This window comes from Suncus etruscus, chromosome 8, assembly GCF_024139225.1.
Source record: "Suncus etruscus isolate mSunEtr1 chromosome 8, mSunEtr1.pri.cur, whole genome shotgun sequence".
Classification (NCBI taxonomy): Eukaryota; Metazoa; Chordata; class Mammalia; order Eulipotyphla; family Soricidae; genus Suncus; species Suncus etruscus.
The window spans coordinates 7,536,078-7,549,186 of record NC_064855.1 but is presented as its reverse complement, the minus strand read 5'-3'; the positions used below and the strand labels follow the sequence as shown (position 1 = coordinate 7,549,186).

Below are 13,109 nucleotides of genomic sequence, written 5' to 3'. Positions count from 1 at the left end.
CAGTGCCAGAGCTCACATTTTGGGCATCTCATGTGAGGTCTCTGCCCACTGCATGTCTCATGGCCCCTGCAGCTTGTTGTAAAGTGCTCCCAAACTCGGTGATTGTGTATCTGCCCATGTGTGGAGTGAGGAGTCCTGAAGATGAAGAGAACCCAGAGATGGGGCAGGAGAAATAGTAGGGCGATTGCCTTGTCATCGGTCGATCTAGGATGGACCTGGGTTTGATTCCCGGCATCCCATCTGGTACCCGAGCCTGGCAGGCGCGGTTTCTGAAAGCAGATCCAGGAATAACCCCTGAGCGCCGCCGAGTGTGTCCTCCTTCCCCCCCCCCCCCAAATAAAAGAAATAAAAACGGATAAAAGAAAAGGATCCAGAGAGTCAGAATGAAGGGTGAGGAAGGAAGGAACATTTTCTGTTTCTACCACCTCTGGAAAAGGATCAGTCACCCGCTGGGTGTTTCTGAGGGAGCGGATGCTTCTGCATGGGTGTGTGGGAACTGGGCACTGAAGACAGAGGCTGTGCCCACAGCACCCCAGAAAGGCTCTGGGTATTGGGGCCTCTGGGTGCTTCTAGACAGAGCAGTGGAAATTTTCCAGATCTGTTACCTCATTGCTAGCATGTTGGTTTTTGTTTGTTTGCTTGTTTTGGGGCCACATTCAGCTCAGGGGTTACTCCTTGCTCTGCTCTCAGGGGTGATTCCTGGCAGTGCTTGGGACCATTTGGGATGCTTTGGAATCGAAGCCGGGTCACTTCTTGCAAGGCAAATGCCCGACCCACTGTGTATGTAGTTTTTATTTCCATGCAGATCACCTCTGTTCATTCCAAGGATCCTCCTTCAACTTGATGAGAAAGTGACACTCATTTAAGAAGAGCCCTTTCCTCCGCCAAAGTCTGGGCATGCTTTGGTTATAACCGAAGCTTGTTTCCCCCTGAGAGATTTAGTCATCCAGGCCCACTCTCTCAGCCTGCACTTCAAGATTGGCATAGGCGCTATCAGATTGAAGGGGGTTGAGTGTGTTGACTGGACACATTACATAGTCCAAAGCATTGGCCCCATGCTGACACATGATTGCCATTTCTGCATTGTGGTAAAAACACATGTAAGCCCTACTTTGTTTTTTTTGTTTTGTTTTTTTTTTTTGTTTGTTTTTGGACCACACCCGGTGATGCTCAAGGATTACTCCTGGCTATGCCCTCAGAAATCGCACCTGGCTTGGGGGACCACATGGGATGCCGGGGATTGAACCATGGTCCATCCTAGGTCAGCCGCATGCAAGGCAAGCATCCTACCACTGCGCCATTGCTCTGGCCCCTACATTTTTTTTTTAATGCTTTCTAATCTAAATGTTTCTTGATGGCTATTTTTGAAGATTTCCTTCCCTCTGAAGCGAACTTTCAGTGCCTCTGTCTAGCAGCATTCAGTCTGTCCGCCCCCCTCATTCCCCTGGGCCTCACTCCACCCCCATCATATTCTTACAGATCATTACTGAAATATTTTTGTATTTTAAAGTTGAAGTAAATCCCAATTTAGAGTTTAGGGCTCAACTGTTATTCGTGGAATTGAAACCGAAGATACTATTTTAGTGGGGCTAGAAATACAATGAAAACATGCAGGCAAATCTCCAGGGTAAAAAAAATGTAATTAAATCGGAAAAAATATGAACCTTATTTTATTCTGCAGCTGTCGACTTCTAGTATCCTAGTGGAAAAAGGGAAGAGCTTTTACATAGGTTAGTTTTCAAGCGAGACTTAAGCCAGTGCCATTATGTTAGTGTAATTAAAGGTATTTGTAAGTTTAATATGTGGCATGATGTTTCTTCGTGAAATCTTAGAATATGATCAGCAACTTAAGGGCTCAAGCTGAGCTCTCAGCACCTATACTTGTTTTGACATTATTCACTTTATTGTTGGCATCGTGCGAACTAATTTGTAAAAACAATTCACAGTAAGATGGAAATGACAGGCTCAGGCTTTCCTATATGCAGCTCTTTGCCTCCATGGAGCTCAGGCATTGCCTCTCTGCAAATAAGCGAATAGCAGCAACAAAACTGCAAAATGCAAAAACCAGTCAAAAATGCACAAGGTGTTTTGATCTCATTTAGAAACTGAAGCAAGGACCCAAAGTCTTCTTATTAAAATAAGTCGAATAAAGGAGTTATTTTTTTTGTTTATTTTACTATTGTTTGGGTAAAACGATGCATAATTTAACAACGTATTTGCATTTTTAAATTTTAGATTCAAAATGCCAACGATGTTTTAATCGCACCACTCGAGAAATTTCGGAAAGAGCAGATCGGGGCAGCCAAAGTGAGTATTCCGTATCTGTTATCTTTTGGGTGGGTTTCGGATGATTAAATATGACATCATCTCAGAAGTTAGCGGTTTAGAAATTAGACTGACCTTTTCATAAATTCCGGACGTCACTTTAACTTTTGCACAAAGACTAGAACTCTTTTCCGTATAAAAGATACTTTTGCACTGCATGGAGAAAAAGCCAGCCTGCTCTAAAGCACTCCTCCCTCCCTGTGAGGATAGGAAATGAAGGATTTTTCAAGAGAGGCTGAATTCATGGTGCCATAGTCTTGTTCCAAACACACGAAAAGAAAATCATAGTAGTATTTACACTGAAAGTTCGGGCAGTGATGATAAAGGGACCCATTTTCTCTTGTATTTCTTAGTTGCTGTGAGTCAAAAATGTGTTTGAGAAGTCATTGTGTGGGTCACAAAGCCTGGTACCCATGTTGAATCAAGTACAGATCCATGGGCATGGTCCAGGGCCTCCTGATTTGGATGCTGATGTGGTGGTTTCTTTCTTAGATTCAAGTTCAAACCACCAGAACAGTATCACATAGGAGCCTGAAATTCAGGGTCTGAACTGGTGCAGAAGGGCCCACCTCTTCCTCCACCTCTGCTTTCTGCCTGGGGCAGACCTGCAGGATGTGTATTCCTCCCTCTGCTGATCTTGCTAGTCCATTTTGCTCTCCAGACACTGCCTCCCAGACATTTCCCCTTTATTTTTTTTATTTATTTTTCTTGTGAGTTTGTATTCCTGGGTTTTGGAACCACACCCGACTGCTCAGGGCTTCTTCCAGGCCCTGTGTCGGGGCTGATCTCTGTCCTTGCTCCAGGAACTGTATGGGACCAAGCCCACTGTGTGCAAGTGAAGAGGCCTTTTTTCTTTGGTTTGGGACCATACCTAGTGATGCTCAGGGGTTTCTCCTGGTAGTACTCAAGGAACCATCTGGAATACTGGGGATCGAACCCACGTTAGTCATGTGTAAGGCATGCGTCCTCCCCACTGTGATCTCCTCCAGCCCCAAGACTTACCCTTGTTCTATCTCTACAATCCTAACAGCATTTTCTCATTCTCGACACCCTTTTTCCCAGAAAGCCACCCACCAGTTCTCTCTCCTAGAAATTGCTGCCTCATTACTGAGAAAAGCTTTCTGGGGTGTGGCCAGTACACCCCACACCCCGTACAGCTGTCATTGCAGCATCAGCATATCCTTTGACCTTGCTTCAACTTGCCTTTCTGAGCCTCATTTCAGGAGCTGGACCCCAGGAATCTGCTTCTCAGGCCTTTTTGTCCCCCATCTCCAGCCCCTCCTGGACTCTTTCCTTCCCTTCTTGTAGCATCAAGGCAGCTTTTTACATTTGCTTCCTGTAAGAAACTGGATCAGACTGTCTTGGGTTCAGTGTTGAGCTTACTCAAGGGTCAACCCTTGAGTGACCAGTGCAGTGCTTTGGATCTATATGTGATTGGCTGCCTGCAAGGGACATGCCTTACCTGCCTGCAGTACTCTCTTGCCCCTTTTCTGGAATGATTCAAAAAGACTTTATTTTTTTAATACAAATTTTTAACTTTATTGATTGATTGATTGATTGGTTTTTGTGCCACACTCAGTGGCACTCTGGGGTTACTCTGGCTCTGCACTCAAAAATTGCCCCTTGCAGACTGGGGGACCATATGGGATGCCAGGAATAAACCTGGTCCCTTCCTGGTGGGCTGCATGCAAGGCAAACGCCCTACCGCTGTGCTATCTCTCCAGCCCCAAGACTTTATGTTAATGTCTATAGAGGACCCAAAGAACACAATGAAAGAGGGAATGTTGAAGACAGGAGAGATGTCCGTACAGGAGGGAAGGCTTTACACGTGGCTAGTTCTGGTTCCAATCCCGACATCACCCCTGGTCCCCTAAGCACCAGCAAGGTCACTTGTGAACGTAGAATCAGGAGTCACCCTGAGCATTTGTGGATGTGGCTCAAACCCTTTCTCCAAATTTAGAAATGCTCTAGTACTTGCCATTAATAGAACTCAAAACAAGATCCAGCTGCGAATGCGAGTGGTTTACAGTAGTAGAAGCAGCCTGGTGGATTTGTGGGTGTACAGCAAGGCTGGATGGATGCTGAGCACAAAATACTGCTCAAAATGCCCCTTCTCAGACCCAGCCATTTATTTAATTTAGTCTTTGGGCCATACCCCAGCAGCGGTGCTTGGGGATTACTCCTGGCTCTGCACTCAGAAATTACTCTTGACAGGTTTGGGGAGACCATATAGGATGCTGGGGATCGAACCCAGGTTGGTCGCATGTAAGGCAAATGCCCTCCCCACTGTGCTATTCTATCGCTCTAGCCCGGAGACCCAATCATTCTGTACTGATTTGTGGGCTGTAATGCTTGTTTGACCCAAGAAAGCATGCAACAAATATCCATTATTGCTAAGGTGACCCCTGAAAGACAGCAAAAACATGAAGTATTCACTTTGGCCCTTCATCAAGTACATTTGCACCCCTGGCCTGAAAACTCCAGAACTCACCTCCCACGTCACCTTGACCTTCTCAGAGACCTGCACAAACACAGATGGAGACCCTCAAATACCACAGCGGCAGCCTGACTGGCTTCCTTGGTCCCAGAAGGTGCATAAATTCTGGTGTGGCCTCGAAGCCATCCAAGTAAAAGGGTCATTTTTGTAAGACAAGCTACAAAAAAATGATGCATTAAAGTCTCATTACCTTCATGATGCCCTTGAGCCTTTGTCAGTGAGAGAGTATATTCTCCACAGAGGCTCTGGGTTGGCACACAGAGGCACCCATGAGCTTGGAGATACTTTGTGCCATGAAGCACATAGCCCCAGCCCCTTCCCAACTGCATTTTGTTGTTATTGTTGTTGTTGTTGTTGTTTGTTTTTTGGCCACACTCAGCAGTGCTCAGGAGTTATTCCTGGGTCTGTGCTCAGAAAATTACTCCTGGAAGTGCTCAGGAACCCTGCCAGCTATACTATTGCTCCAGTCCCTGTTGGTTTTTTTTTGTTTGTTTTGTTTTGGTTTGGTTTGGTTTTTGGGCTACACCCGGTGATGCTCAGTGGTTACTCCTGGCTTTTGTGCTCGGAAATCGCTCCCGGCTTGGGGGACCATATGGGATGCCGGGTATCAAACCCAGGTCCGTCCTCGTTCAGCCGTGTGCAAGACAAACGCCCTACTGCTGTGCTGTCACTCTGCCCCCCATTGTTGTTTTAAATATTTTGTCAAAATTAATCACAGAATTAAAGAGTTAGGGAGAGGTAATAGGGAGTAAAAAAGATTATTGATAAGGGCCAGAGCGCGGTAAGGCGTTTGCCTTGCACGCGGCTGACCCAGGATGGACCTGGGTTTGATCCCTGGCATCCCATATGGTCCCCCGAGCCAGGAGTGATTTTTTTAATTTCTTTCTTTTTTTTTCTTTTTGTTTTTGTTTTTGGGTCATACCCACCAGCACTTAGGGGTTACTCCTGGCAGTCTCAGGGGACCATATGGGATGCCGGGATTTGAACCACCAACCTTTTGTATGCAAGGTGAACGCTTTACCTCCATGCTCTCTCTCAGGCCCTGATTTTTGAAATTCTGAGCACATAGCCAGGAGTAGCCTTTGATCATCAACAAGTGTGGTCCAAAAATCAAAAAAAAAAAAAAAAAAAGGTTGTTGATAGCTGAGTTTCAGTCATACAACGTTCCACACCCGTGCCTTCACCAGTGTTCATTTCTCACCACTGATTTCTCCAGTTCATCTTCCCTGTCCCTGACCTTGCTCTGTGGCAGACATTCCCTCCCTTTCCTTGTAGACACCTTGGTTTGCAGTCTTGTTACCGAAGAGGTGTCATGCACCCCCATTCCCTCCTTTCAGCACCCAGTTCTCATCCAGAGTGATCGTTTCCCACTATTATTCTCACATCCGTGATGTTATTTTCAGAATGTGGCACACCTCAGCTTTTAAACTTGACTTTTACCCCACCTGTTGCTTTTCCTATACTCGCTGAACTTGCACAAGAAACACTTTGGGTTTGGGGGAGTCGTGCAGCTGGGAACTGACATGTTGGCCATAGCCTGAAATCTGTGCATGGGTGATGGGGAAACAACAGGACATGTGCTGTGTACCCTGAGAGACGAGGCTTTGTCCGCTTGCAGCCCTGAGCAGCTCCAACCTCCCTTGACTGCTCCATCCTCCTCTTCGGACCTGGCTCCCTTCTCAGCCTGCCCTCAGCATTATTCCTGTGCAGGCAGATTTGCAGGCTCTCCGGGGACTCCGCGGCCCACGCCTGCACCGGGCTTGCTAGCCCCTGGCTCGGAGCTGGAGGGAGAGATGACCCCCACCATGACTGCAGAAGCTGTGAGCTCATTGCAGAAAGATTTCAGGCCTGGAGAAAAAAAAAAAAAAACATGCCTTTTATGGTAAAAGGATTTAACTGGTCCCAGCTGGTAATACTGGTGAGCTCATCATGAGATGGATCGACAGTGGAGGCCAACTTCTTATATGTACACACACACACACACACACACACACACACTATGCACATAGGCAACACACACACACACGAATTAAAATTGAAATTCCGAGTATTTGGCATTTCTTGCTTTGCCAAGGACTGACCCGACTTCAGAAGAAACAGCAGGGTTTGGAAAGTGAGAGCTGTGGCTGGGGGCACCGGAGCACTTTTTCTTGAAACATTTTCTGGGGGGGCCAGAGAGATAACACAGCAGTAGGGCATTTGCCTTGCATGCAGCTGATCAGGATAGACAGTGGTTCAAATCCTAACATCCCATATGGTCCTCTTAACCAGCCTGCCAGGAGCTATTTCTGAGTGCAGAGCCAGGAGTAACCCCTGAGCACTGCTGGGTGTGGCCTCTAAACCAAAAACGAAAAAGCAAAAGAAAGAAACATTTTCTGGCCTGTGCACTGCTTCCTCATCTGTTCCCAAGTTTTTGGGGGGGGGGGGTCCTCAGTCTGTGGCTGGTGGGAGGAGGCCCCTGTGGGGAGTGGATCTGCTGTGTGCTGCAGGGCTGTGCTGTGTCTCACTGCCTTGTGTATTTGGGGTCACAGTAGCCCCCAGGATGGGGGTCTATGATAGCGGACACTCAGTCTGCAGAGAAAAGCCTCCACTTCCCTTGCTCCCCCTCACAGCGAGCCCCCTGAGTCTTTCTCTTTTTTTTGGTGGGGGCATACCAGGTGGTGTACAGGACTGACTCCTGGCTTTGTGCTCAGGGTTGACTCCTGGTGAGGCTCAGAGTACATTGGGGTGCTGGGGATGGCACCTAGGTGGGCTGGGTGCAATGCCAGCATCTTAAGTCCTGCATTGTCTTTCTGGTCCCTGAATCTGGCTTTTTAGGGAGTCAGTTGGTTTGTAGGGGAACACATAGACCTTTGTACAAATAAGTCTGGCTTTGCTTCCTCCATGACTCAAATCAACTCCTTGACCTTGAGGATAGTCAAAGAGAAACCAGAGTTTTCGGGGATTCCTGAGGGTTTGTGTGTGGGGCGCCTGGTACAGTCTTCCCACTCCATCTGGCCCCATACCGGCTGACTGCAGCCTCCATGGTCTCCATCACCACTGTCTGATTTTTCACGGTCTCAGTTCCTGTAACTTTGCTCATCTTCTTCGCCCCATGACTAGTTTCCCACGTGGTTTTGGGAGAGATGGGGTTCTCCACACCCCCACCATTCAAAAGAGTCCTTCAGATCTAGCTCACCTTCTTGTGTCTTACTCCAGATTCATCTAATGAGCATTTTTATTTTATTTGTTGGCATTGGAAGGGGACCCTATACCCAGCAGTGCTTAGGGGATATTCCGAGCTCAGAACTGGGGGGACATTGGCAAGTGCCAAGGCTTCAAACTGGAGCTGGTGGAATGCAAGGAACATTGCCCCTTCCTCTGGCACAACCCACTAGTTTAAGGAAAGAAATTACACCTAGTCTTCTTTGCAAAAAAGAACTAAGACTTTCCAGTGTTGTTGATAATGTTGTCAAGTAAATTAAGGTGATATTTTCCTTTTTAATTTTTTCAACCTTAATAAGTGTTCCCCCAAATCTGAAAAATGGAAGAAGGTGGAAAGGGAACTCCTAATTGCAAATAATCAAGAAGATGGATGGTTTGCTCTGTTGACTCCCATGAGCTGAAAGGCTGTCAGTTGGCCCATCTTGTGATGTGAAAGGGAAATTAAGGGCTGGAGCCATAGGACAGCAGGACAAATGGCACTTGCCTTGTATGCGGCCAAAACAGATTCAATCTACAGCATCAATCTTCAGGGTTTTTATGTCCCCCAAAAAACCGCTGGGGAAGGTTATATGAGAAAGTATGTTTTGGGAGGTTTGTTTGACCCAGCATCTACCATCTTGTCTTTATTTTTGATGTGATGCTCTTTGGAAGAAGGGATGGTAGGAATGCTGTTGATAATCAGCTTTGAAATATCTTCTGCCACTAGAGTTTGCTTTAGAGGAAAACTCTTGTAGTGGCTCCTGCTGGTGAATTCATGGCAGTCTTTGAGCCATACCTACCGTGCTCAGGGAACTACGCTAGGGGGCCAAGATTTGGCTGTGGGAAGCTGTTCTGAGCAGCGTGCAGATTCAGCTTAGGAGGCAAAGTCTAGCCCACAGTGTGAATGGAGCACTTCCCCAGTGAAGGCCAGCCTGTGTGTTTCTGAAGTCTTTTTGGCTGTTAATATTTACCATGTCTCTTCATTCCTTCCTTTCTACCAATTGTACATTCACTTGAAGAAGGGGTTTGCGGGGCCGGAGAGATAGCATGAAGGTAAGGCATTTGCCTTTCATGCAGAAGGATGGTGGTTTGAATCCCGGCATCTTATATGGACCCCTGAGCGCTGCCGGGTGTGACCCAAAAACAAAAACAAAAAAGAAGGGGTTTGCAAGACTTATATGTAGAGTTTGTTTAGCAAATGATGGTGGTAACTTTTGTGTTTGTCTGTTTTTGGGTCACACCCGGCAGCGCTCAGGGGTTACTCCTGGCTCTGTGCTCAGAAATAGCTCCTGGCCTGCTCGGGGGACCATATGGGATGCCGGGACTTGAACCACTGTCCTTCTGCATTCAAGGCAAACACCTGACCTCCATGCTGTCTCTCTGCCTTCTGATGGTGATAATTTGATGACAATAGGCACATGGGAAAATTTTGCGATTTGAATTTTAAATTGGCCTCCTACAGATGCCTCTGTGTGTGTGTGTGTGTGTGTGTGTGTGTGTGTGAGAGAGAGAGAGAGAGAGAGAGAGAGAGAGAGAGAGAGAGAGAGAGAGAGAGAGAGAGAGAGAATGCTAATATTTTGGAATATTATTTTTTTTAATGTTTGTCCTGGCAGCATTAAGGGTTGTTCAGGCAATTGTTGAATCAAAGTTTTATTAATCCTGGGCCAGAGAGGTAGGTAGTATAGTACAGTGTACCTTTCACAAGTGGTAGACCCAAGTTATCTCTCTTGCAACCAATATGGTCCCCAAGCCTTTGTCAGGAATGGTCCCTTATTGCAGAGGTAGGAATAACCCATGAGCACCGCTGGCTGTAGCCCTCAAACAACAACAACAACAACAACAACAGTTTTGTATTGGTCCTTGGTGGAAAAGAGGCTCTGATAACATTTGATGAGTTTTCTCTTGTTTTCTAAAGGGGGTGGAGTGCACTTCATCTCTGGCGCCCTCGTGTGGCCAGGACGGGGCATCACTTTGCCCTTGTCTAAAACTAGGATTTAAATTCCTACTCTTTGCCCATTGCCAGCCACATTAGGAACTTTTGGGCTTTGTGCTTCCCACAGTGACTGAGTCTCGAGCTGGGCTTGTCAGAGTTTCCAGTGGTCAGATGCAGGAGCTGGATAGCATTTGTGCTCCTCAAGGCCAATGACAGAGCTTGTTAGTATTTTGCAAATGGTCTTAAGGGTATCTCAGACTCTTCCTCCCCTTTCTGGGGTGGTTTTGGACTGCCTGGATGTGCTCGGGCTCTTGTCCTTGGGCTTGGCCCTGGGCCTGCTGCAGGAATCTGTGCTCAACAACCTCCTTACCCCAGCTCCCTCCAACCACCCCCAGTGAGTGTGAAAGCAGAATGGAACCTCAGGCTTCCAAGCTCGTGGAGGCTGGGCCCTGCTGCATTGCAGAAGATTATGAGGGTATGTGGTCAGCCCCCAGGAGCCCTCACCGAGGCCTGCCACTTCACCCCTTTCCTCCGATTTTTTGAGCAAGAAAGCAGACATTATGCAGAATAATGGTTTTAAAGGACAGTGCAGGGGCCGGAACGATAGCACAGCGGTGGTAGGGCATTTGTCTTGCATGTGGCTAACTCAGGACGGATCTGGATTCGATCCCTGCATCCCATATGGTCCTCCAGCCAGGAATGATTTTTGAGCACAGAGCCAGGAGTAACCCTTGAGCATCAACCGGGTATGGCCCATAAACCAAATAAATAATTAAACAAGCAAACAAATAAATAAAGACAATGCTCTTCTGTCCAGAGGGTTGTGGAGAGAGAATCTACATGCAGAACAGACTATACAAAGGAAAGCCCCTGTGGTGAAACATAGGACAGAGGGAGGGTGGGTCAGGCCTTTGCCTTGCACAAATCCCACCCAGGTTCCATTAGGAGAGAATCTTTTGGCATCCCAGATGGTCCCTCAAGCACCAGCACACCACGAGTAAGCCCAGAGCATCCCCAAGTATTGCCCAAAAACCTAAATACACAGATATATGAAAGCTCCTGCAGACTGGTTTTCAGTAGGATCTCCAGTAGAGGGTTGAGGGTAAGACCAGAGAGTGAACACTGGGGCATTGGAGGAAGGACAAACATGCTTGGGCGTGAGGGCCCGAAGTGTGCATGGAACCCACTGACAGCACTGCAGACCACGGTGCCCGAAATAAAATAAGAAATAATCCCCGGGGCCAGAGAGATAGCATGGAGGTAAGGCGTTTGCCTTTCATGCAGAAGGTCATTGGTTCGAATCCCGGCATCCCATATGGTCCCCCTGAGCCTGCCAGGAGCAATTTCTGAGCATGGAGCCAGGAGTAACCCCTGAGCACTGCTGGGTGTGACCCAAAAGCCAAAAGCCAAAAAAAAAAAAAAAAAGAAATAATCCCCACAAGTCAGTTATAGCCTTGACTGAGGACGGCTGTGAGCTCTCCCTTCTAGAACCAGTAAATGCAGAAAGGAAGGAAAGGGGGCTTCCAGGGCAGAAGAAGCAGAATTTGTGACTAGCAGCATTGGCTGTACCCATCTGTCCATCCATCACTGGGGAGAAGATGGCCCCAGTGGTGTGGCCTGTCCTCAAGAGGTCCCTCCCCTGTGTCTGGAGGGTAAGAGGGATGGGGGGTGTCCTCCACCTTCCGGGGGTGGGGGACCCCACACAGCAGGTGAGCCAGGCACCCCTGTGGCTGAGCTGCTGGAGGCTGAAGCAGCCTTTGAGGCCTGCTAGACTGGGGCGTCCTGAGGAGAATCACTGCTGAAACAACTGATTCCTGAATGCCCAGAAAGCCTGGAGGGAGAGGGGGACACATTGTCCTGGGTGGGAAAGGGCAAAACCCCTCACCCCCAGTCCCATTCCTGAAACCAGAGTTCCCCATCACTGCCAAGTGCCACCTGGAGGCCTCCAAGTACCGCCTAGGGAACTTGGGGGGGGGGTCCCCAGCTCTGCAAGACCCAAGCAGCGCCTGTTCCATGGCCTTGCTTGGAGCCACAGGCCTGATTGACCGAGAGCCACTAGGAGGGGGCCCAGATATCCTGAGCACCTGCCCCCCTGATCCTCAAACAAAGAACCAGTTCTCTGCAGCTGAGCAGCTGGCTGGAGCCTTGCCAGCCCAGTCTCCCAAGTGCCCACAAGAGCTTGCTGGCAGGGTCTTCTCCACCCACAGGCCTTCTCTCCAGAGTTCCATATATCTCTGTTCCAGCAGCTCTCCAGCCTCGCCCTCTCCCCTGTACCCCTGCTCCCTCCTGGTGCAAGTCCAGGCTCCTCTGGTGCTAGTGTTTGACCCTGGGCTTTCCTCCCTAGGACGGAAAGAAGAAGTTCGACAAGGAGAGTGAAAAGTACTACTCTGTCCTAGACAAGCACCTCAACCTGTCGGCCAAGAAGAAGGAGTCTCACCTGCAAGAGGTACTGTCCCCAGGGCTGGGTGTCACAGTACCTGGGTGGCCAGGAAGGAAGCACTGGGCAGTTCTCAAGTTGGGGTTCTTTATTATGTCCCACGTGGGACTGCACCTCATGCAAGGGAATGCCACATGCAACCCTTTGAAAGTGTGGGTACGTAATTCTTCAGCAGATAAACACATTACAGCATTACAATAGCAAGAAATAGGGTTAAAATTATGAGGTCCCTTGTGCTTTAATCATCAGAGAAAGCCTGTCTTTGGTCTTCACCAATAAGGCTTATTTTTAGAGTCTACAGTTTTGTTTTTTGATGTGTTTTGTTTGTTTGAGCTAGCAGTGTTCAGGGGTTACTCCTGGCTCAGGCAGGAATCACTCCTAGCAGGCTCGGGGGATGATTTCAAACACTCTGCCTGCTGTGTTGCTGCTCCTGCCCCAGCCTCTCCAGTTTTAAGGAGGTCCCTAACACTGGCCTTTACTGATTAGTTAACTCAGAGGTTCCATTTTCAAGTGTTACTGCCAGGGCTGGAGCAATAGCACAGTGGTAAGGCGTTTGCTTTGCATGTGGCCAACACAGGACAGACCCTGGTTAGAATCCCAGCATCCCATAGGGTCCCCCTAGCCTGCCAGGAGTGACTGCTGAGTGCAGAGCCAGGAGTAACGCTGAGTGCTGCCGGATGTGACCCCAAAATCCAGTGCTATCACCCCAGAAAATGTCCATCGCTGGCCATCAA

General features: G+C 48.2%; 1 protein-coding gene across 1 annotated transcript in view; it reads left to right on the top strand.

Annotated features, from left to right (window-relative positions):
• The window catches only part of ARHGAP42 (Rho GTPase activating protein 42), a 113,025-nt gene that overhangs the window by 68,247 nt on the left and 31,669 nt on the right, over positions 1-13,109 (top strand). Inside the window, exons 4-5 of the mRNA XM_049778605.1 lie at positions 2,236-2,307; positions 12,283-12,384. Coding sequence (XP_049634562.1) covers positions 2,236-2,307; positions 12,283-12,384 — 174 coding nt within the window. The remainder of the gene's footprint in view (positions 1-2,235; positions 2,308-12,282; positions 12,385-13,109) is intronic.